At 40.5% G+C, this 25,285-nt stretch overlaps 1 protein-coding gene across 5 annotated transcripts in view; it reads right to left on the bottom strand.

The window, feature by feature from the left end:
* Window positions 1–1,691: 1,691 nt before the first annotated feature.
* The window catches only part of CGNL1 (cingulin like 1), a 202,359-nt gene continuing 178,765 nt past the window's right edge, over window positions 1,692–25,285 (bottom strand). For all 5 annotated transcript variants that reach the window (XM_027840827.1, XM_027840831.1, XM_027840828.1 and 2 more), the window contains 6 exons: window positions 22,951–23,040; window positions 10,600–10,683; window positions 9,697–9,821; window positions 9,137–9,245; window positions 6,963–7,126; window positions 1,692–5,129 (listed from right to left, as the gene is read on the bottom strand). In XM_027840827.1, coding sequence (XP_027696628.1) covers window positions 4,970–5,129; window positions 6,963–7,126; window positions 9,137–9,245; window positions 9,697–9,821; window positions 10,600–10,683; window positions 22,951–23,040 — 732 coding nt within the window. In that variant the 3' untranslated portion in view covers window positions 1,692–4,969. The remainder of the gene's footprint in view (window positions 5,130–6,962; window positions 7,127–9,136; window positions 9,246–9,696; window positions 9,822–10,599; window positions 10,684–22,950; window positions 23,041–25,285) is intronic.

Here is a 25,285-nt window from a genome sequence, read left to right as displayed (position 1 = left end):
ATCTTCTGTGCCTGGAATGACCCTTAATAAATGAGTCTATCAGGGCAGCTAGGTGGTGCAGTGGATAGAGCACCAGCCCTGAAGTCAGAAGGACCTGAGTTCAAATCCGGCCTCAGACCAAACACTTGACACTAGCTGTGTGACCCTGGGCAAGTTACTTAACCCCGATTACCTAAAAATTTAAAAAAAATTTTTTTTTAAAAAAATGAGTCTGTAGGATCACATGCTTATATGCCCAGGGGATTGGAAGGAGGGTGGGGAGGGGTGACTGAGGCGGCCCTAGCAAGGCCACATGAGATAAGTTTCAAAAAACCAAGAATATGGAGACGGAAACTCAGAAGATCTTTCTGAGGATTTCAGTAAGTACATCCTGACTAGTGTAGAAACAGAAATCATCTGCTGTTTTGTAGCACAGACATGCATAGGGTTATGGATTCTTTGTTCACCTAATTGAAAAAAAATCAATATTGCGATTTTGACTAATTTTGACGTGTTTTCCTTTCTGTCTCCAGGTGGACGGGTTGGATTTCCTCGAAAAGCAGCAGCAGCAGCATTGTCCTCATTGCTATTGTCATCATCCCTTACATAGTCTAGGGCTAAAAGGGACCTCAGAGGACGTTTAGGACGACTCTCTCACTTTACAGATGAGGAAACTGAGGACCAAAGAGCTCAGACAATTTACTGAAGGTCATCCCGGCAGTATCCAAGGTAGGATTTGAACTCGGGTTCTTTGACTCCACAACCAATACTCTTTCTACTGTAACACGCTAACACATTATGAAAAATATTATTTCATCATTTTATTTGACCCTCACAACAATCCCATGTGGCAGATATTACTGTCTGTCCCCCTTTTAGAGATGAAGAAACTGAATTTCAAAGACAATTATTTGCCCAAATGTCATTTAGCTAATAAATGTCAGACGTGGGATTTGAATCCTGGCCTTGCAGGGTACAGGAGATAGAGGGTTGGGCCTGGAGTCAGGAGAACCTGAGTTCAAATATAGCCTCAGACACTTAGCAGCTGTGTGACCTGGACAAGTCACTTAACCCTGTTTGCCTCAGTTTCCTCATCTGTAAAATGAGCTGGAGAAGGAAATGGCAAACCACTCCAGCGTCTTTGCCAAGAAAACCCCAAACAGGGTCATGAAGAGTCAGACACGACTAACTGACTGAACGACGACAATTTGCCTGACTCCAAGTCTAACACAATCTAATAACTCGTTAAGTCATAATTCTCTAAGGCTAGATTATTGAGGCAGTGTGATGTGGCAGAAAAAGCCCAAGTATAAAATTTAAAACTCCAAGTCCCAGCTCTGGAATTTGATCTATGCCTCTTGGCAGGTCAAAAGCTTTCTGAGTCTGTTTCCTTGTCTATAAAATGGGAATAGATAAACAAGTTTGCTGTAAGGAAAGTGCTTTGTAAGTCAACTATAAAATTAAACTAAATAAATTACCAGTTGTTCTCTTCAGGCAGATTTTCAACATACCCTGTCTGCCCTAGCCTGCTCCCAGTCACACTAGCCCCTCAGGGCACTCACCTGGACTGGTTTCTCCTACTCTCGTAAGTCCTGTCTGCTAAAGTCACTTCATATCCAGTCTTTTACCTGGCTGCCTACTCTGATTAGTCTTTTGGGGACAGTGAACAGAACTCAACTGTGGGGCGATAATGGAAACAAATAATGCAAGAATTGAGGTTGATGGACGTTGTTTATTGAAAAGTGACCTTGGTGTTTACAGTTTCATGTACACAGAGGTAGCTGCGACGAAAATATATCTTCCCGGTGATAAATAGCAGCAACTAAACTATGGCCAAGTAGAAAACTGAGCTGAACACACGTCTACCGGCGTCGTAAAAAGGTATTCATAAATGCAAAGTAATTAAAAATCACAAAAAAATACAATTTTCTGATGATTGTCGTCACAGCGTTGTGCATTTGGTCCAACTGCCTTCTTTTAAAAAAAAAACAAAAATGTGTTTTTCACAGAGCTATAGAAAACATTAGTGAGAAGGTTCTTTGGGTTAGTCATTAAAGAGATAAGTGGGGAAAGTATTCATATATATAAGAGAATGAAAGAATCATGGAATTCTAAAGTTGGAAACGACCTTATAGATCATCTAATTCACTTTCCTCAAGGTGAATATGTGACTTGCCCAATGTCACATAGCCACTAACCAGTGGCAGAAATGGGCCCAAAAATCTATCTGGTGCATATATGCGAGTTAATCACCAATTATATTCAAATCCAGGTAGTATGGAAATTAAATTTATAAACAAAATAGGAATTGTTAAAATATTATCATGAAATACTTTCAAAGCTTCCTTTCTTATAACCCAGGCTGGTCGCTGCATTTGTTTTCAAGAGAGAGCCGTCCCTCTCGCCCCCTTCTCTTAGTAGTCCTGCTTGGCTGAACTCACGACATTCTTCTTCCATAAAAGAAGTTGCTGAGTTAATAGACCTAACTCACCAGTCATTTAGCTATTGGTGGGATAAGACAGTTTCAGTCAGGCAGGATGGTTACCGTGCTAATGATGAAAACAGCAGGATGGTGAAGGTCAGACTGAGGAGCACTTACTGCAAACTCCTACTGGAAAAAGTGAACACTAAATCTAGACAGCTGCCCAGAACACGGTCACGGCACTTGCGTCCCCGAGTCATCACACGATTGTAAGGGGCCCCAGAGAGGCTGAAGAGGTCTAGGGCGGGGCTCCCGAGATCCCCAATCCGCAGAGAAGGAAAAATTCCAGTCCTGCCTTTATATAACACAATCAAGGGGAAAGAAAGTTGGAATAAGCCTCCAAAACTGGGACCAAAGTGTGATTGTGGACCCTGGCTGTCATCCCTTGACCATCGGATTCTTAAGACAGACGGGAGAGAATGGGGAGAGGGTGTTGATCCAAATCACTCATACTTCCTAGAGAGATCCAGGAACTGGCATGTCTCTGAGAGTTCTAGGAAACTCCACGATTGGGGAATTAGAAGGAGACAGAAGGATGACTCCACTGGGATTTCCTGTCCCCCTTAGTGATGTGGGCTCTCTTGTCCATTACCTAAGCCCTACTCCTACCATCCAATATGGCACATGGCAACCTGTGAAAACAGTTGCAGTGACCAAGTCCCATTAGCTCTCACTCTTTCACTACATCCAAGGCTCTTAATGTTTTCTTCCTGGGCTGAAGGCTACTTTGTCCACTTTGGGGTTCCCTGATGGCCCTGGTGTCATATCAGGCCAGAGGATATATGCCATGTACCAGCCATGACCAACACATTACATGGCAAAGACCCATCCTGGACTTAAGGGAAGTGATTAATAGGAAACACTAAGTATGCTGTATAACCTGTGACAACTTTCAAGAGAGGGAATGGCAATGGCCAGCCATGCCTTTTATCTCCATCCTACCACAGCCCATGAGGCCCAGCTCCTGGATTCCTAGTAAGCTACCTACCTATTTCTCACATGCTCTTTTCTAATCACCACCTTCAGGGCTTTAGTGGTGTCAAGAGAGAAGAAGGACTAAGCTCCCTATGCCACCCAAAGGCATAGTTTTCAGAAATTAAGGGACTTCTTCAGTAGCTCCTGCTTTTTTCATGGCACTATTTCCATCTGCCCACCTTCTTAAATGTACTTAAATGTACCGAGACCTTAGATCCTCCTCAGTCCATGTTCTACCTACTCATCCTTTCTAACTTAGGACTCTTTTATTTTCTTATTCCTCCCTGGTTCCATTTTTCCTTACTCCTCTCATCCTATATCCAATGCTCTCTCTTACTCCCATGATCTTCCTAGCTCTCTCCTGTTGTCTTCAACACTCTGAATTCTTGTTTCAGTCATGACCTCTCACCATTTCACCATCTCTTGGCATTATCCCATTTAGGAGCCTGGGAGAACAAGCAATGAAGGCTGGGGTAGAGGAGGCTTTCATCAGTGGCAAGGTTGCTTATACTGTATGCAGCAGCTGTCACCTACTGCTGACTGTCAGAGAGCTAAAGTTGGAAGACAAATCCTCCCCCCCACCCCACCCCAGAAAGCTTGAAAGTGGTGGTGACATATCTCAGCTTGTCACTAAATGTAAAATGTACATTTTACATGTAAGAATGAAAATCAATCCAGAGATAAAGAATGAAACAGTTTGATCTGCAGGTAGAGGGGGAAAAACAACCACCACTGACTCTCTGACTACCTCCCCTTTATTAAAAAAAATGGCTTTTTCAAAGAACATGGCTATTATTACTTAAATTCCTTCAAGACTCAGCCATCTCCTTTTTATATTGATTTTCAGAATGGTCATTAATCAATCTTAATACTTAAAATCTAGTAGTTTCTTATTTAAAAAGATATAATACTTAATATAGATTTGTATACTTTACATATGAAGCTGACCTATAAAACTTCTGTAGCTTTCCAAAATGGAACTAGAGAAGTCAGCGAGGTCTAGTTTAACATATTTACAACCTATACATCAGATTTCCCCAACTTAGAGTTATTAAATATAACTTATACCTATACCCTGGCATGTGGGATCATCAGATTCTAGGAGATATATCATTATTTAAATAGAAACTAGGCCCTATATCCTGTCATTTGGAATCATCAGGTTGGGCAGTGAACACAATCAAATGGTGCTGACTAGGGGCAAATAATTCACATGGATCGTGGCCTCATTTGATGTTGTTTTTGATTTTTTAACCACCTTGATTTTTTTACCATATGAGCTGGTGCTCAAAGGGTAAATAACCAGTGGTAAGCCCTATCTATCAGGTTTCTAAATGTTTTATAACACAGGAACTACCTGCCTTGGATGTGAGAGCTGCTCTGCAGCCTGGCTACCCAAAGTGAGGCTTATAATACTTGAGGAAATGGCACATGTTGTGAATAAAGGGGGAAGGTCTCCACTCCAGATGGACCCTTTTATGCATCTGGCTCTGGTCAACTACACTTTGGTGGCTTGTTTAGATGATGTGCTGCTCAAACACTGAGGGAAGCAGAAGCAAATTTAGTGGGGTCATTTTCCTTTGAGAATGGATATCCCATGGGTGCTTCATATAGACTACCCCCATCAGTACTGAAGTCGTCATCATCATCATCATCGAGATCATCCAGCACTTTACTTGGCATCTTCTTGTGTCTGTGAAGACAAAAATAACATGGTTGCTAGTGCCATGGTCGGTAAGGCAACAATAATCATTACAATAATAACAGCTAACATTTCTACAGCACTTTAAAGATTGCAAAGCATTTTACATGTATTACACCTCATTTGATCCCCATAACCCCCCTGGGAGGTAGGTGTTGTTATGATCTCCATTTTACAGTTGAGGAAACTAAGGCAGAGAGAGGTTAAATGACTTGCCCAGGGTCATACAGCTAGTAAGTGACTACGGTAGAATTTGAACTTGAGTCTTCCTGACTCCAAGTTCAGCTCTCTATCCACTGTACAACTTCCTAGCAATCCATAGTCTGCATAGAATGGTACAGTAGAAAAAGAACTCTCATGTGTTGAGTCCTGGATTCCAATCCTGCCTCTGATGCTTATTACTTATATGCCTTGGGGAAAGTTAAGCCCCCTGACCAAAGTTTCCTCGACTATAAAATAAGTGTTTTAGATTAGATGGCCTCTGTTCTAGCTCTATGACTCTGTAAATATTCAGTTCACAGTTTCTATATCTAGGATTCTATCATAACAGGCTGAGAAGACGTGTCTGGTTGATTAAATAGGGCCCCATGTTGGATCAGGAGACCTAGATTCTAGTCCCGTCACCATCACAGTCCTAAGAGATTTGTAACATCTCTGGTGAACTCTTCTGTGATTCTCACTCCTCTATGAGGAGCCTACCTCCCTCAAAAGAGCGACTAGAACCTTAAAAACATGGTGTCCGTACCTCTCAATGATGGGTCTATCTGATGGGTCACTATGCCAAGAAAACTGCTGCTTGCAAAAATTCCCCTAAGGGCATAAATGCCATCATAAGCCTCTGAGCACAACACCTCAACACCAGTCAACTGAACCTGAGCTAAGAAAAGATTACAGACAGAAATTCATGGCCCTATTCACTATTCAGAGAGCACTGGTTTATTGGCTTTCTTAATTCCCTCAGTCATGAGGCAGTCAACAAGTCTAGGCCTTAAAAAGCAATTCCCATGACCTTATTTTCCCCCTAATTTTGGACTCCTAGGTAGAGACAACATAGCATAAAGAAAAGAATATTTGACTTGAAGTAGGAAATGCAGTTTTGAATCCCAACTAAGGCAAGACAAATCACTACCTATCAGAGCCTCAGTTTCCTCACCTGATGAGGCACTACCTACCTTATAAGTAGTATACAAATATGAGTTATTTATTATCATTAAAGGGAAGGCTCCTTCCTACAGCTGGCCTTGGGTTGCCAGAATCATTGAGCTCTAGATCCTATAATTAAGTTATGACCTAGAGATGAAGTTTCATCATGTTCTCATAGAGGCTAGATGACATAATGGAAAGAGCGGTGAACTTGGAATAAGATCTGAATTCAAATCCTGCATCTGACATGTAGAAGCTGTGTGACCTTGGACAAGTCACTTCAACTCTCTCAACTTCAGTTTCTGTTCTGTAAACTGGGTTTTATGGACCTACCTCACTGTATCTTTGTGAGGATCAAATGAGATAACATTTTGCAACCTTAAAGTGCTATATCAATGTTAGTTCTCCTTATTATATGAAAGCAGCAGAGCATGATGGGATATTGGATGAGAGCTCAAGAGACAGGAGTTCTAGTTCTGGCTCTTCCACTACCTAGTCGGGTGACTTTGGGCAAGTCATTGAGCTAACTCTGGGATGCAGTGTCCTCCTCCCATAGAACAAGTATAATATATACTCTGTTCCTCCCAGAGGGCATTTGTGAGGATCAAACGGGACAATATGTGAAAGGGCTATGAAGACCAATGGGAGGGCTTGTGATGATGTGATGATGAATGCCCCCACCTTAAGTCCTTTTTCATGTTGCTGAGCTGCCCCTGTAGCTGCTCATTCACATCCATCTGCTCTTCCAGCTCTCTCTGAAGCTTCTTTTTTGAACTTTCCAGCCTGTCAATCTCTTCTTCTGCTTCCTCAACCTGGCGCTTCATTGCCTTTAAACGTAAGCTCAGCTGGAGAGGGAGAGAAGGAAAGGGAGAGAGAGAAGGAGAGGGACGGGCACAGGGGGAGAGAGAGAGGGAGAGGGAGAGGGAGAGAGAATGAGAATGAATGCTAGTGGCACCTGGGTTGGGAAGGGGGGGAGGGGGTTTGATAGAAACCTCTGACCTCAGCCCCACTCCTCCAGCCCTCTTGCAACAGCAAAGACCCAGTAATACTTAAAATACTTAAATACCTTGTAATACAGAAATACTTGAAAAGCTTCTATCCATTCTCAGAAAAAAGGAGGAGATAAAACTCTCAAGGCTGGTGATAATCCAGGACAATCAGGTTTGCCTTTTTAAAACTTTAATTTTTTTCAATTAACAAAAATGTATTTTTTCTCCTTCCTACCTTCTCCCCAGGGGGAAAACAAAACAAAGAAACAAAAACAAAACACTTGCAACATAGTAAGCAAACAAGTTCCCATATTGGCCATATCCAAAAAAATGCTTCACTCTGCATCATTATCTTTCTGTCATGTTTTATCATGGGTCCTCTGTGATCGTAGATAGTTTTTTGCATTCAATAGAGTTCTTGAGACCTTCAAAGTTATTGATTTTTACAATGTTCTTATTATACTCTAAATTGTTCTCCTGGTTCTGTTTACTTCACTCTGCATCAGTTCATACAAATCTTCCCAGTTTTCTGTGAAACTATCCCTTTTGTCATTATTTACAGTACAATAGTATTTCATTACATTCATATACCACAATTTGGTTAGCCATTTCCCAAATGATGAGCACCCCCTCAGTTTCTAGTTCTTTGCCACGACAAAGAGAGCTGCTATAAATATTTTTGTACGTATAGATCCTTTTCCTCTTTGAGTTCTTTGGGGTACATAGCAGTAGGGTGGCCTTTTAAAAATGAAGCCTTAGATTTTCACCACTGTACTGCTGAAATCTTTACTGCAGATACACTGAAAGGTCCCATACCCACTGATGTGTTTTGGTTGGAGTTGCTATTCCCCCACATCTCAACCCCTGTCAGCTGCAGCCATGTTTGGGTAGATATTATATACCCTGCTATAAAATAGAGAGCTTTGGTCTCAGCTAGATCAGGCCTGCTCCCTTCCCCCCACCTAATTAACCCCAAGGGGGAGGATAGTATAATCATGCTAAGTGAGTGCCATCATTCTTGCTGTCACTTAAGAAAGCAAACTGCATAGTCAGCAACTCTGGGATGGTGGCTGGAGCTTTGGTGCTGGTTCCCAGGAGATATAGTGTCTCCACAAACAATGTACCATATCACCATTTCACTTTCTCTCCCCTCCCTTCCCCTCCTCTCAGAACTTTAGAACTATTTCCAGAACGGGCCAGGTTCTTCTCCCTCCTCCTTCTCCCTTGGTACAGTAGAAAATACTCTGACTTGAATCAGAGGACCAGTGTTCAAATCCTGCCTCTGATTATTGCCTGTATGTCACTTAATTTTCCTGGGCCTCAGTTTCCTCATCTGTAAAATGAAAAGGATGGACTGGATGGTGTGTGAGGTCCCTTTTTCAGATCAATAAAGAGGATTTACTGAGAGGAACCAACCCATGGTCACTTGCTACTTCTCTCCCTATTGTTTCAAATCTATCCTGTATCCCTTATTAGAGACTCAAAGAGACCATTAGGGAAATTTACATATCACTGCTTAGAAAAAAAGGTAAAAAAGGGCAGCTAGGTGCCACTGCAGTGGATAGAGCACCGGCCCTGAAGTCAGGAGGACCTGAGTTCAAATCCGGCCTCAGACCAAACACTTGACACGTACCAGCTGTGTGACCTTAGGCAAGTCACTTAACCCTGATTGCCTCATCAAAATAAGTAAATAAATGAATAAATAAATAAAATAAAAGGTGTGAAAAGCAAAAGGTTTTTCTCTTTTCTGGATTCTCCCATAAAATGTGACTCTAAGGATCCTGTTTTCTGTACCTCACACCTCCCAGCCTGAAAGTCACAATCACAGTGAAGTATCAGATCCCAGAGGCATCAGTTTCTTCTTACCTGGTCCTTTTGGTCAGTTAAAGAGAGATGCTCATCATCTACCTGCATCACCAACTCCTTCACTTTCCTTTCCAGTCTTCGATTGGTCAGCTGAAGATTAGCTCTGTCCCTGGAAAATTGGGGAAGAAGAAATGAGAACCAGCATCACCCCACAAGAACCAGCTACCTCATCTTCCTAGATTGTTTGGTAGAGCGGCCCTAGAGTGAGGAAAAGTTCAAGATAAGTCACTGAAGGACACCTGATTCACTTCAGGGCAGAGCCAAGGAAGTCAAACACTGAAAACAGATTAGGTCAAACTCATTGACCTTGAAGAGCTCATCCAGTTCTAATTTTAGGTTCCTATGATAAGTTATGTGATTTAACCTCTGTGAGCCTCAGTTTCCTTAGCAAAAAAATGGAATGATAATAGCCTCTACCTCACAGGGATGTTGTAAGGTTCAAAAGACAGAATGTATGTAAAGCTCTTTTCAAACCTTAAAGCGCTATATAAATGTAACGTGTTACTATTATTAGAAGCATGGAGGTTGGTACTGTGGGGTAGCAGTTCCACTGTATTTACCTCTCTTCGTTCTCCAGCCGGTCTTCTAGCTCTGAGATCCTGGCTTCCATCTGCACCACTAGACCTTCTTTACTAGATCTATATGAACCTTCCAGGTGAACTATCCGGCTCTTTAAATCCTTATTCTGGAAACAGAAATCTTGCATGTAAAGAACATGTAATCCAGTTTGGCTGGAGTATAATGTACATGAAAAGAATTAATAAAAGATAAGGTGGGCTGCAGAGGGTCTTAGAAGCCAGGCTAAGGCATCTGAATTTCCTTTAGGAAGCAATGGGGAAGCAATGAAGATTCCTGAGTGGAGGAGTGACATGATTCTATCATGAGAGCGTGGCTACAAAGCTCTCTTTCAGCAGAGTTCTCAGAATATTAGGTATAATTAGGTACGTGGTAAATATTCTTTCAGTGAGAACAAGTGAGGGACTCAGTAACCAGTTAAGTGAGAATTGAACAAAACTTCCTGGAAGGCAAGAGGATATTTTTAAGGGGATTTACTTTTAAGCCTTGGAATCCCAGGCATGCATTCTATCTAAGACTTAAGATTTCCAACTATGCCATCTGGATGTTAAAGTGACACACATGTGCTGCCTTTTGGTTTTCAAACTAACAAAAAAACAAGCCATTAGCCAATCAACTAATAGTGAAGCATATAATTGGACAATAATTTGCCCAGTGAGTTAAAAATGACGGGGATGCTACTAATCATTCTCTGCAATTCATACTTGCACATCTGATTACATTTAATGAATCCCAAAGTAACTTAGGCCTGTAAGTGGAAATAAGAGGGCAATGGGGCTTCAAGTTGAAATAGTATTTAAGGAGGCTGGTGACCTTTACAGGTGCCAGCAAGACCACAGCCAATGAGGGAGAGAGGTTCCTTAGTATGGGCTGGCTAGAGCCCTTACCTGTCTCTCCAGGGAAATCTTGTCACACTCCAAATCTTGCCTTACAGCTCTCTCTTGTAGCAACTCACTCCTCATTTGTTCAATCTACAATAGAAAGAAATAGTCAGAACAATCTTCCTAATGGTCAGTGCTTATCATGTTGATCAATAACTTCTTTTTGCTTTTCTTAAAAAACTCCAAAATCTAAAGATCAATGGGCCTGTTCCTGCAGCCTTTAAGCCAAAATTGTGTTCACTGACTGACATTACAACAGCTAAAAGAGTCCTGGACCTTTTCTTCCTACAGTGGTGCTGACCTGCTCTGAGGTTATTCCAGGTAAGAATTCTAGACAAAGAAGGTCTTCTCCTAGGTCCAAGAACTTCTTTTTTTCCCCCAACAACCCCCTTTACTCAGCCCCTTGGGGTTTGGAAAAGCACAAGAAATACAGAGATGGTTCCAGGAATCAGGAAACAGGACAGACAAAGAAAAAAAAGTCAAATTTTTGGATTCTCAGTAAGTAGAATAGAGGACAGTCTGGACTCTAGACAAAAGCTTCCACTGAGACCTGCCCAGGTGAAAACGAGACATGTTTATTGGGATCTCCTATTGCCCTCTTAGAAGCCATATCTGAACTCGGGTCTTCCTAACTTCAGGTCAGGGGCTCTTTCTACTTGGATGCTCCTATCATCATAGCACTGTCATAGTCTTAGAATTAGAAGGGACCTTACAGGTCATTGAGTCTAACTCCCCCTGAAGATGAGGACCTGAGGCCCAAAGGATGAATGGTCACACCATTTTTTTTTTTTTTGGCTAGGCAATGGGGTTAAGTGACTTGCCCAGGGTCATACAGCTAGTACGTGTTATGTGTCTGAGGCTGGATTTCAACTCAGGTCCTCCTGAATCCAGGGTCGGTGCTCTATCCACTGCTCCACCTAGCTGCCCCCATGGTCGCACCATTTTTAAGAGGCAGATTCTGACTCCTAATCCAGTGATCTTTCCCATGATTCATACTCCTTCCCATTTATTTGGTGACTAGACAGAGGGAAGGCGTTTCAGGCACAGAGATTAATCTGGCAGGGAAGCCACAGATTGCCCAGCACATGACTACTTAAACAACAAAAACAACCATTTCTTCTACCTCTGACTAATAGCCTTCTAAACCAGGGACCAGTTAACACAGGGGGCTTTCTCTCCATCTACTAACTAAAAACAGCACAAATGAGCTCAGTAAAACTGCAAACGTAAGAAGTAAGTCAAAATGAAATATTCCAGTCACTGTAAGGGAATCCTATTTAACAGTGAAAAAATGCTAACAATGCAAAGGTTCAGCAAACAGAGCACATAAAACTCTGCCTGGGGTCACTTTTCTCCCTCTGATTGCCTAAAAATCCATCCTGTTAATCACATGTAGCAACAAGGTCACTCAAATGATTCCTATCCATCTTATATAAATACAAACCCCACCGGTAATGAATGCAAACACACGGCAGGGCTCTGCTCCAGATGCAGCTCCTGGATGGGAGACAGCATTCCTGAAGGTGAAGGTCATCAGAACTGCTGGGCAGAAAAGGTTAGAGCCCGGAGGATGGCCCTCCTGGTTCTAATTGTTCTTCTCTTGTCTTAAAATTGTAAACCATGGGGCTTCTTTTAGAGGGAGTCAACTTTTTTGCTAAGTTAATCCACACGTTTATTATCCATTATGTTCAGAAATAAAAAGATTACTGTAACATGGTCCCCAACTCCAAGTATGGGAGATAAGAAACAGACACAGACAACTATATGGCAAGGCAGAATAAGGAAGTATGAAAAAAATGCTACAAGAGTTTAGGGGAGGGAGTGACCATCTCTGGTTGGAAGGATTTCAGAGAAGCCTTCATAAAGGAAAGATGATGTGAGGAAAGCTTTGAGGAATGAAGAATTCCAAAAGAAAGAATTTTGGAATGTGTGTGGGAGTAGGAATTCCAGAAATAGGGGACTGGGTAAGCAAAGAAAAAAAAGGTGTGAAAATATGAAACAGGTCTGAGGAATAGAGCTGGAATACAGAGTACACAGAGAAAAGATGGATAAGGCTGAGATCAAATGGTAGAGGGGCAATGAATGTCAATTTAGGAGTTTGGATTTTATATACTTGGAAATGGGGAGTCAGTGAAAGTTACTTTGTAGAGGAGGGACATGATTCTAGTTCATAAGATCATGAAATCACAACTTAGAGGCTATTCGTCCAACCCCTCTCACAAACACACACAAAGAGGTCTTAGTGACTTGCCCTGGGTCACGCAGCCAGTAACTATCTGAGGTGTGGTCTGAATCCAGGTTTTCTAATTCCAAGTTCTTCGCACAGATATTGGAGTGGTTTGCCATTTCCTTCTCCAGCTAATTTTACAGATAAGGAAACTGAGGCAAACAGGGTTAAATGACTTGCCCAGTGTCACACAGCTAGTAAGGGTCTGAGGCCTGATTTGAACTCAGGTCTTCTTGACTCCAGGCCCAGCAATCTATCCTTTGTGCCACCTATCTGTCCTGAAAAAGATCATAGGTCTCTTCGTTTTATAATTGAGAAATGGAGACCTAGAAATGTAAAGTAAATTATACAAGGTCACACAGACAGAAAGGAGAAATTAAAGACGTGGCATATATTGCAGTAGTCTATGTAATTCTAAGACTTCCAACCTCAAAGACTGGGATAAAGGTGGTGCCACTGATGGGAATTGTTGTTGTTTAGTTGTGTCCAACTCTTCGTGATCCCACGGACATAGGGAGAATTTGGGAGTGGTGGGGAGACATTGGGGAGAAAATGAGTTTACACAGGATTTCTGAGCTGGATCTCAGGGATCATCTAATTTAAGCCACACCTGAAAAATCATCTTTAAAAGTGGCTGACCATCATCCACTTGAAGACCACCCTCTCCCCCCTATCCAGTAACAGTGCCCTCATTACCTTCTTAAACATCCAATTCTTCCTTTGGATAGCTCTATTAGGTTTTTTGTTACACAAAGCCTAAATCTGCTTTTACTCCTTATTCTGCTCTCTAGGACCAAGCAGAATTAGTTTATTTCCTTGTCCACATGAAAGCCCTTCAAACACTTGATGAGTGCAATCTTGTTTTCCCCAAATCTTTTCTCAGACAAAGAAGTATTCTTAGTTCAGCCAACTGGTACTTGTATAGCCTGGTCTCCAGTCCCTCCCCATCACTACAGTTGCCCTTCTCTAGACATGCTCCCACCTGTCCCCGTCCTCCCTAAAATGAGGCTCCCAGAACTGGACACAATATTCCACCTATGGTCTCATCAGAGTAGCACAGGACAGGACAATCACTTCCACTGTTACGGTCATATGTTATATATCCATCGCTTTTTGGCTGTCATGTCCTATTGTGAAATCCCACTGAGCTTTCGGTTCACTAAAATGCCCAGATCCTTTTTCAGATGTTTCAATATCAATGCGTCAAGTCTGAGGTGAGGGCAGGGCGAAGCAAGACTAAGGAAACTCGGTGAGAAGTCAGGACCAGAGATTTGACAGACATTTGCATAGATGTAACAACCGAAACTATGCAATGGATAAGTTGGCTCTCTAAAGGAAAAACATTTAAAAAAGGAATGACAAGAGCTCAAGAATTCAGCCTTGACAGGCACCTACAGTTAGGGAAGGAGAGACAGTGGAACCCTTATGAGGGAAAAAAAAGGATCATTTAGAAAAGAAAGAAAGTCAGGACTATCGAGGTATTTTTGAAGTATTTTAAGAAGGAGAAGGTGGTCGTTAGAGGAATCAAGGAAAGGAAGGTGAGGACAGAGTATGAATCAGGGGTGGGGAACCTGCAGCCTTGAGGCCCTCTAGGCCACAGATTCCCCATCCCTGGTATAAACCTTTCAATTACACGGAGAGGTGACCACTCTCTATTTCACTGGGAGGTGGAGTTATAAGCCAGATGGTGAAGGATTAATTAAAGAAGGAATGAATTGTGCATAACATCACACATTGATATAGCACTTTCTTTAGGGTTTGCAAATCACTTTCCTCACAACAACCCTGTCAACTAAGTACAGCATGTATAATGATCTCTATTTTACAGATGACACAGCCGACAGCAGATGGGAAAGGACAAGATACAGGCTACATGTAGAAAGGTTAGCATCCCAATGCTTTTTGTTCCTTGAACTCCTTTAAAAAAAATTTGATTCTACAAGGTAATTTAATATACTCGTAATACTCTATTATTACTTACTGCTTAAGGTGTCATTAAAGAATTTTTAGCACAAAACCTTGGATCATCGTTGAGAATCCCCAAAAGGTTCTGGACCCATGAAATAGGAACAACTGCATTAGAGGAAAAGGAATGAAACAGTGAGTGCATACAGATAGTGAAGTGAGGACAAGGGTAGTGGGGCAAACACAATGACTGATCTCAGTTTAAAAAAGAAAAAAAAAGAGGTGAAGCCACCAGCCAATAAACAAATGTTTACCTAATTTAAGAGGGAGGAAAGGTAGGACTGAAGTCTTGAGAATTTATGCCACAGCTGCTGTTGGAGGGAGCTAGAGAAACTCATTACAGTATAATAGAAAGAACATTGGACTGAAAGATACAGGAGACACAGGTTCTATCTAGCCCAAGCCCATAATCTATGCAACCTAGAGCAAATCACCTTAACTCTCTCTGGACAACAGTTTCCTTATTTGTAAAAAGAGGGGAATGAGGGGCAGCTAGGTGGCGCAGTGGATAGAGCACCGGCCCTGAAGTCAGGAGGACCTGAGTTCAAATCCGGCCTCAGACCAAACACTTGACACTTACTAGCTGTGTGACCCTGGGCAAGTCACTTAACCCCAATTGCCTAAAAACAAACAAACAAAAAAGAAGAGGGGAATGAGAGCTTTCCTGTTGGCCTTTTGTCTAAGTTCACGTGTATAAAGCTAGATGGCATCTCAGGTCCAGAACTCCATAAAACAGCAAGAGAAGAATAAAAGGACTGCTCAGGGATTACAAAAACCCTGTTGAAGTTAGAAAGCATGATTTCAGTGGTAAATTCACAGGTTTGCAAGTTCCTTGTCTTTCCAAAGTGGTGTTATATGATTCAGGAGTAGACAAAGTCAATGGCTGGTGTTTGATACATCAAGTATGGCAAAAGGTCAGAAGGGCAATAGAATGACGATAAGAGAAATATCCTAATCGCTGAATCTAGACTAAGAATGGAACTAAAAGTAAAAGTCAGAAAGGAGTTAAACAACAAAAGATGTTTAACAAGACAAGACCATGTGCCCAAGAAGGGAATTATTAGATCACTTCTAGTCTTATTGTCTCTGAGGGCTGCCACAAATTAGAAGGCTATGAGTTCTCCAAATGAAGATTTCAGAGAAGAAAGACACCACAGCAAGGGTCTCGGACAAGAGATGCAAAAAGCCACTATGGCACAAACATCCTCTGATCACTGAAGCAATTACTAGCAGAACAGAAAGACTTCCCAATTGGGCTTGTCTAGTGCAGAATCCTGTCTCCCCCGGCACTCTGGGGTGGTGAGTCCTGCACAACACCAGGAAATGAGCCATATCCTGCAATGGTGAATTCTGACAGATGGCACATAGCAGAGGGCTATGCATTCTGAACGACTTGGGCATCCTCAGAATTGACCAACCGATAACTTGGGATGGGTCAAGTGACCTGGGCCTGCTCCAAAAATCCCTGCTTGTGACTCTCCTCAGCTGTTCTGGTACTAAACCAGTTCTGTGCCTGTCTCATCTTTTGGCCCACTGTTCACTCATTGTCTTAACGAGAGAGAATCCCATGCTGGAACAGCTCATATTGCTTCTTCTCAAATGCTCCATCCTTTGTGCTCTGTTTACTACCACCACCACCAACTCCCCTCCTTTAAAGCAATGAATATTTTGAGCTAAAAACAACCTAGTTAAATTAAAAAGAATAAAACAACTTCAGCTTAAGGCAACAGTTATCACAGCTGGATTTAAAGTATGCTAAACACCATGCATTATGATGAGAAATAACAGTATCAGATTCATCCAGGTTTCATTTCAGAGGCACCAGTGGCCTGTGCCAGTTTTCAGGATTAAAAGCAGCTGCATATTTGGCTAATGAAAAGCCAGAAATATTTATGATCACTAATAACAATATTTAGCCCCATCACCTGTGTTTACCATTGGGCTGCAATGAGTTTGGGAAATTTACACTTCTTACCAATATCGTGCACGATACCTGATCATGAAGAGAAAAAAAAAAACGAACATTAACTGACTGCACACACCAGGTTTTTCAAGCAGCTGACTCAACAACAGGCAGATTTGAGGCTGGGATAAAGTTAATAAAAACTTTGATCCTTCATTCATTGCAGGGGGGGGGAGACTTCATTTCCACATTCTCATTTACTGGCCTCGGCCACCTGGTGCTGATGGAGGAGCAGGTGTGTGCCAGACCCCCGGGATCACTTTCTGGAAAGTGACTGTGGCAGCTCCAGCAACTTTATCCGCCTGTATTGACTCTACAATTGCCATGGCAACTGGGCAGCCTCACTAGGCTCCTGGAAAGAACTCGGAAGCCACCCGACCGTTTGGGATTGGTATTTTTCATTCTGCCTGCCAAGTGATTAGGTCTGGATGAATATCTTTCCATTGGGCTGGGGCTTTCTGGTCTCCGTTGCAAACAGAAAATTTCTCTTCTCAAGCATAGCTGTTTTATTAACTGTCTATACTCACCGGCACTGCAGATATATAAAAGCAAAATGCATGGTGATCCAGGGAACTCACACAGTGAGCATACTTGGAAAAACATTGAAATGCGTTTTCCTTTCAAAGTTTGCAACTTTTACTAAAAGTAAGCTATAAGCTCCATATGGGAACAAACGCTATTAGGCCCAAAATCTTTTTCCTTAAACAAAGAATGGCCATGCCACAGACTTTAATATATGGTGTTTAAAGGCCAAATGTATCATACAGCCATAAGAACAGAGATCTAGAGCACGAAGGGACCCTCTGTAGCTGTCTGGCCCAAACCTCTTATTTTACAGAAGCTCATGGAGGTGGACAGAAAGCATCCAAGGCAAGATTTGAACTCAGGTCCTCTGAGTCCAAAGTCAGTGTTCTATTAGGGTCTGTAGGATACCTTTCAAAGGCCTAATTCAGGAACAACAGAAGCTATATTAAAGCTTTTCAGCCAGGTAAGAAGGGACACACACGTGGAAGGATGAAGGAAAGAGTGAAGGTAAAATTTGTCTCACTCTTCTGTGGGTTTACCATTATTTCCTTTAGAGGCAGGTAGGTGGCACAATGGATAGAGGATAGATTTGTAGTCAGGCAGACCTGAGTTAAAATTCACCTTCAGATACTTACTAATTGTGTGAACCTGGGCAAGGCACTTAACAGCACCTACTTCCCAGGGTGGTTGTGAGAATAAATGAGATGATATTGGTAAAGTGCTTTGCAGACCCTAGAGTACCAATAAATGACTTTTTTTAAAAAAGTCTAAATAATGAGTCAAATGCCTGCTTTTCAACATTGGAATAAAATCATTCTTTGGCCCTAGTAGGTACATTAGAAACCTTTCTGGGGGGAAAAATACCCTTAGCTGAGAAAACAAACTTTGCCTCATTTTAGAGGACTCTGGAAAGGTAAAAAGTTCTGGGAAATGAACTCATCTGGACAAAATTTCAATCCATACCTTCATGCCAACACTAGTCAGATCTGAAAGGAAAATCTAAGTGTCCAAACTGTCTGGAAAACTTATCTCCTAATTAGGATTTCTGGTCACCTGGCTCCAGCCAAACTGAACACAGATATTCCACATTCATGGAGGAGGGAAAAGTTGATGCCTTGAAACAGACTGCTCTCAGATTCCCATTTGTTCTAAAAGAATCTGAATCTATGCCTTCTTTTACAAAAAAAAAAATCTTTTTTTAAATTATGAATTTGACCAACAAAAATAAACATGAATATTTCAATAAATAGAAGAGAGGACTGCACATGAAACCGTGACCTGTTATATCATGTTTTTAAATAAATTTATTTTAAAATAACTTTTTTTTTGTCTTTTGTTAATCTACATTCGCCCCTGTTTTTCTCCTCTCTCCTCCCTCCTCTGCGTGCAGGTTTTTTAAAATATATTTTTTTAAATATATGTTAAATTTAACATATATAGTTAGTATAGTTAACACAGACAGTAACAAAACTGCTCTCCTTGGCCCCTTCTCAACTTTCTTCTCCTCTCCTTTCTCAACGTTTTACTGAAACTCTTTCTTTCTTTTATCCATAGGCTGAAAGAAACTCTAGTTCCAGCACTTAAAAGGCTTTCATTTAATGTTGAGCTACACGCTAAGCCAAAGCAGACTGGCTGATGTAAGCTTACTGTGGCCCTTACACGGCAGGTACTTTTCTGAGCTTCAGTTCCATCATTTATAAAAATGGGGCTAGTAACACTTAAACTACTTACCAGGATTATTATGGAAGCACTCTGTAAATCTTAAAAAGCCCAACAAATGTATATTATCATCATCTATTTCTGAAGGAACTCAAAACCAAAAGTGTTCTTTGCATTGTCTCAAAAACTTTAGAGACCATGAGTCACAGTAAAAATTCAGTTTGGCCTATTATGTTATGTTTGGATTTCCCCAGCTGGGTAGTTTTGGGTTTTCACTTAGCTCCTTCATTAAATTAGTGCAGCACACAAAAGGCATCCTGCTGGCACAGGTCTGAACCACATAGATGGACATAAACAACGATTCAACACCCAGATAGGGCCACAGAGAAGCTTGCACTGAGGAGCGAGCAGATCACAAGAGTTCCACGTTTCTTTGTGATCAGTCTCAGAAATCAGGCTGACCACAAGAGATAGAAAGGCAACTTTATCAATCTCTGATCATCTGTATCCCTAACAGATTTAATGATATCTGTTAATGTACGCTGGGAATGCTTTAGAAATCAGGAGGTATCTTCCCAGAAAGGTGTCTTTGTAGGAGACGTCAATCAATGTGCATTTATTAGACTTACTAGACACTGCATTAAGCTCTAGGGATATAAAAAGGAAAGTAAAGTAAAAACTAGAAAGGGAATTGGAATTGGCGCCAGAAGGTTTGTATCCAAATCCTGACTGATTCCTTGTGTAAGCGTGGGACTTAACCATTCAAAGGTTCCATTTCTTTATCTACGAAATAGGGATAAAAATACTTGCACAACGTACAACTCACAGAGTCAGTTGAAGGATTAACTAAGATAACGTATGAGAGTCAACAAGCATTTAGTAATTCCCTCAATGTGCCGCCATTGTGCTAAGTACCAGGGTTATAAGGAAAGGCAAAAACAGGTCCTGCTCTCAAGCAGCTTACTCTAATGGGAGAGACATGCAAAGAACTTTGTAACAATAAAGCACGAGAAAAACATGTTATCATAGTAGTTATTATACCTATCTTCTGAGGCTACCACCGCTGTTATCCAAAAGCATTCACTTTATTTTGAGTGAGGGTTCTTAACCTTTATTGTATCATGGACACTTTTGGCAGTCTGGTGAAGTTTAAGGGCCCCTCTCAGATTTTTGTTTAAAATACATAGAATTACAAAGGAAACCAAATATGTTGAAATAAAGATATTTAAGATATTTTGATATTTAAGACATTTTAAAACACATATTTAAAGATATTTTAAAAAGGTATTTAAGACATTTTAAAAATAAAGATATTTTAAGATATTTGTTTTTAAAATAGATATTAAAAATATTTTAATAGATATTTTAAAAATAGATATTTTAAAAGATATTTATTTTTAAAATAGATATTTAAAGATATTTTTTAAAGATGTTTAACATATCTTTTAAAAAATCTATTCAGTCAAGATATTAAAAAAAACCCACAAGTTCACAGCCTCCAAGTTAAAAATTCCTGTTAGTTAAACTCTAAAGCTAATTCGGTACCAGTCACAGGAGACCAATATGAATAATAACAACTCACATTAAGGTTTGCAAAGGGCTATACACATATTATCTTATTTAATCCTTATAAGAAATCTAGGGAGTAGGTGCTATTATTAACTTCATTTTACACATTTACACACTTTCATTTACTGAGGCTAAGTGACTCACGCAGGGCCACACAGCTATTTAAACTCAGGTCTTTCTGACCCCAACTCCAGTGTTGTTACCCCCTGCTCCACCAAGCTGCTCTGAATGTTTCACTTTGTGTCAGTCCACCTATGGTATGTGTACTAAGGACTATAGAATGCAAGGTAGAACTGTGATATTTTTACCCTTGTAGCTCTAGCACCTCTGGCAATACCTTGCACATAATTAGCACTTAATAAACATTTGCTGAATTAATGGATTGAATTGAAACCAACAAAACTCAGGCACACGGGCCAATTCCCACCAATCTGCATTGCCTGGTCTTTGGCAACACTAGTTCAAGGGCTATAATGATCTCATCATGTAATTCTAAAATATACATAAGCTCTTTTTTGTCCATACCCATACTAAGTCACAGTGAGTGATTTTGTGATTCATCTAACAGGGTGCTAGGTAAGTCCTATCACTTCACGTATTTGAAAAATGGATTACTCTCAGACACACCACAAAACAGACTATCAAGTCCCCTCCTACTATACAGTCAAAGATATTTTTCAAATTTTATTCAGCATTCCTGTGTTAAGTATGTATTATGGGCAAAGTCCTTTACTAAAGCCCCACTTTGATGCCTCATCATTGTGTGAAGGTAATTCTGGGTTCATGAAGTCAACACCAGGAAAGACCAAGTCTTGATAAGCTCTGTCATGCTGGAAAGGCCAGTAAGGAAGGCCATTAAAGGATAACTCTATGTCTGCTAACTGAGGACCAGCGTTGTTGATTTCAGAAAGGATCACTGACAGAAGGTTGGCTACCAATCCATTATTGTTTTTAAGCCACAGAAAACTCATGAAAATTGTCTACTAAAACATAGGAGAATTTGTGGACTGTGATGGTGATGCATTAAAATAAGAGAAGCAGATGAAACATTGTACTTATCTTATGTGTATATGTGTAGCTAGGTGGCTCAATGGATAAAGTGCTAGGCCTGGAGTCAGGAAGACCTGAGATCAAATTCAGCCTCAGACACTTACTAGATATGCAACAGTGGGCAAATCACTTAACTCTGTTTGCCTCAGTTTCCTCACCTGTAAAATGAACTGAAGAAGGAAATGGCAAACCACTCCAGGATTTTTGCCAAGAAACCTCCCCCAAAAGAAGTCACAAAGAGTTGGAACACGACTGAAAACAACTAAACAACGACAAAATGGAAGATACAAAATTTAGATAAGACAAGGTCCCTAGCATCATGGAGCTTAGAGCCTAGGAGATTTTTCTATGACTTACCCGCTTCCCTTGTTTCTTTAGAAATTTGAACTTTTGCTGAGGTAACAAGGTAATTTTTATATTCTCCGCAAGTGACTTAGAGCAGTGGTGTCAAGCTCAAATAAAAATGGGACCATGAAACCTGCAGGCTGTATAATGACTTAAAAAACTGCATTTTAACATTATCTGGGTTCTACTGTATTTTTTATATTTCCCAATTACATTTTAATCTGACCTGAGAATATTGCCCACATATGATACCTCTGGCTTAAAGTATTGAGAGCTACTGGGTCAAGTTGCAATTATAAGAAGCTTTCCTCTAGCCCAATTAGTCTTAACCTGGTGTCTATAAAGTTTTTGTTTGTTTAATATTTTGATAACTAAATTAGGTTTTTTTGGTAATTCTATGCATTTATTTTATGCATTTAAAAACATTGTTCTGAGAAGTCCGTAAGTTTCACCAGACTACTAAATGGGTTCATGCTCCCGAAAAACCTGGAAAGATAACTGATGCTGAGTGAAGTGAGCAGAACCAGGAGAACGTTGTACATAGTAACAGCCACGTGGTATGATGACAAACTTTGATAGACTTAGCTCTTCTCAGCAATGCAAGGATCTAAGACATCTCCAAAAATCTCATGATGGAAAATGCTATCCACATCCAGAGAAAGAACTATGGAGTTTGAATGCGGATCAAAGCATACTATTTGCTCTTTTTTTTTCTTCTGTTTTGTTTTGTTTCTTCTTTCTTGTGGTTCTTCCTATTGGTTCTAATTCTTCTTTACAACATAACTAATGTGAAAATATATTTAATAGGAATGTATATGTAGAGCCTATATCAGATTACATGCCATCTTGGGGAAGGAGAGGGAGAAAATTTAAAACTCAAAAGCCTACGAAAGTGATTGTTGAAAACTAAAAATAAATTATTTTAAAAAAATTAATGGATCCATGATACAAAAAAAGGTTAAGGACTTGTGCTCTAGCCAACCATTCATATTTATACATCTCATTCCTTTTGGTTCACTCATGTTAACTTGATCATTTTCAGCCATTGCAGTACCTGTTCCCTGCTCCGGGTGATCCTCTCAGACAACAAATCAGAATTGTTCCTTTCTTCATCTAGTTCCATCTCCAGCTGAGAAATTTTATCCTACAAAAGAACAGACACACATATACCCATTTAAATTGGGCTTTTACTAGATGAAAATGGGACAGCTCTTTGCGTGGGTGAAGGGATATGTGAAGGCACGGTATCTAAGTGTCAGGGTGAGAAGTGAGGATAGAAGACTGGAGCTGGTGGTCTGGGACAGTTTTTTGGACTACCTCAAACACTGGTTCCCAATGAACCACTCATTTGAGATGGAAGGGACCATGCAAGGCCCAAGACACTTTTGCTGGATTCAGCAAGTGTTTTCTAAAGGCAGGAAGAAGCTGTGAATGTTTATTTTATGTAAAATCTACCCCCTACCAATTCTTACCATTGCTCCTAGGAGCCTTGGAGAAGGCAAAGTCTGTAGGTACCGTTGCAAATTAATGATCCTTTCCTTCTAGTGAATTCAAGACAATTTTGGATCATGTTTCAAAGTTAATCAAATTTTGCCAAATTAGTGCTCACAAAGTTATGACATCAAATTCTTTGAGTTGGGTTTTATTTGCAATTCATTATTTGTTATGGAAAATTCACTTCAAAGAAGTTTTGTGGATGGAAGAGAGAAGGAAAGGGAAAAATAATGCAAATTTCTAAACCCAGAATTGCTAGGTTTTGCATTTACTTTTTTTCCTCTAGTCACCAGTTCATTGTTATTTTAAATGTTTGGAATAAGTTGGAGCCACAGATGCTAGAAAGTAATTGGCAGTCCTGGATCTGGGTTCTGAAATATTTATGGATAAATATTGTCCCTGGAAACACCATTATCTCAGAAGAATATTACAAATAACCCAACTAACAACAGAAAGGCACGTGGTGAGTATAAACAGGCAACAGCACGCTGTTACTGGCAATGATTTGCATGCAAGAAGTGGGGGTAAAAAAGCATGACAGAGGAACATCAATGGTGGGGAAAGGAGGTGGTCACTCACATGTTGAAAATGAAGAGTAACAAATGGGCATTCCAAATGTTCCATTGTACTCGCAAGATATTTTTAAAAAAAAAGGAAGGCCACCACTGCATTAAATGGATTTCTCTATGGAGTATGTTCAAAAAAAAAACTATGAACACAGATTGCACATAATGTGATAGCATAGATGGGCTGAATCCAGGGCTTAGCACAGTGCCTAGCATATGCTTAATAAGCACTTAATAAATGCTTATTGACAGAATGACTGACCAGTGAAGGTATGATCATGATCTATCAAAATATCAAAGTATTATCCCCAGGATGCTCAAAATAGATTGAGAAACTAGAGATGCCTCTTTAAGCACAGAAGGCAAATTGCATGTGAGTGATGAAAAGCCAAGGAATGCCATTACTAGGACCTAGGGACTACAAAAAACCATTGACTAAGACCAGCTTTTTTGTCACAAGTGTAGCCACCACCCATTTGGGGGCACTCCTGCCAAACATGGATACTTAGAAACTAAAAGAATGCTTAGGATCCACCCAGTATTCAATTATGTTCATTTAGGTTAGGAATCATGTACCTACTCAAAGGCTCTATGAATTTCACAGAGAATATTCACAACGTAATTAAGAGATCTTCATAAAAGAAGTCTATACAATCATAGCCCACTTCAATTAACTGCTCCCTCCCCTTCTAATTTATGGAAGGTGCTCATTAGCTGATAATCAGTTACTCAGCTGGCTAAAAAGCGATTTCTGTATGGCCCTGCTCCTTATGGAAGACATGCAAGGGAAACAGAAAGCTAGGTAAGAGTTAGAGCAAGGCAGTTCAGCCAGCTCTCTCTATGAGGTCAACTGACTGTCAAAGTACTCCTCTCACTGGTTGTGGGGCCTGAGAACTCTTCTTTTTCCAGTTTAAAATGGAAAAAAGAGATCCTCCTTGAAATTTTCCTCAAGTTAAAAAAAAAACAAACCAACCAACCTCTAACTCTACTACTGCTTCCATTTATTCATAGTTATCCATCCAACAACCGCTCATACTGAAAAACATTGATGAAAGCATCTTTATTCAGATAAGAAAATACTATTTTAATTTTCCTAGGATGATGAGTTAAGGATGCAGTCCTTCCAGGGTTTCCATTGCCCACTGTCGAACAAGTATAGTTGGGTGATTTCTGGTCTAGGTCAGTGGATATTATGCCTATGCTCTGAGTTAGCTTATGAGATTGCCATGTGGGGCGGAGGGCACTGAGCTTCTGATTACGTGAGTTAATATTTGTTTGTCTTACAGTTAGCTCTCAGATTCCTAGAAAATAAGCATGTTAGGGCCCTAT

The sequence above is a fragment of the Vombatus ursinus genome, unplaced genomic scaffold (genome assembly GCF_900497805.2).
Source record: "Vombatus ursinus unplaced genomic scaffold, bare-nosed wombat genome assembly UNPS02014848.1, whole genome shotgun sequence".
NCBI classification, from domain to species: domain Eukaryota; kingdom Metazoa; phylum Chordata; class Mammalia; order Diprotodontia; family Vombatidae; genus Vombatus; species Vombatus ursinus.
Note: the sequence above shows the minus strand (reverse complement) of the source record. Positions and strands in the feature narration are given on the sequence as shown.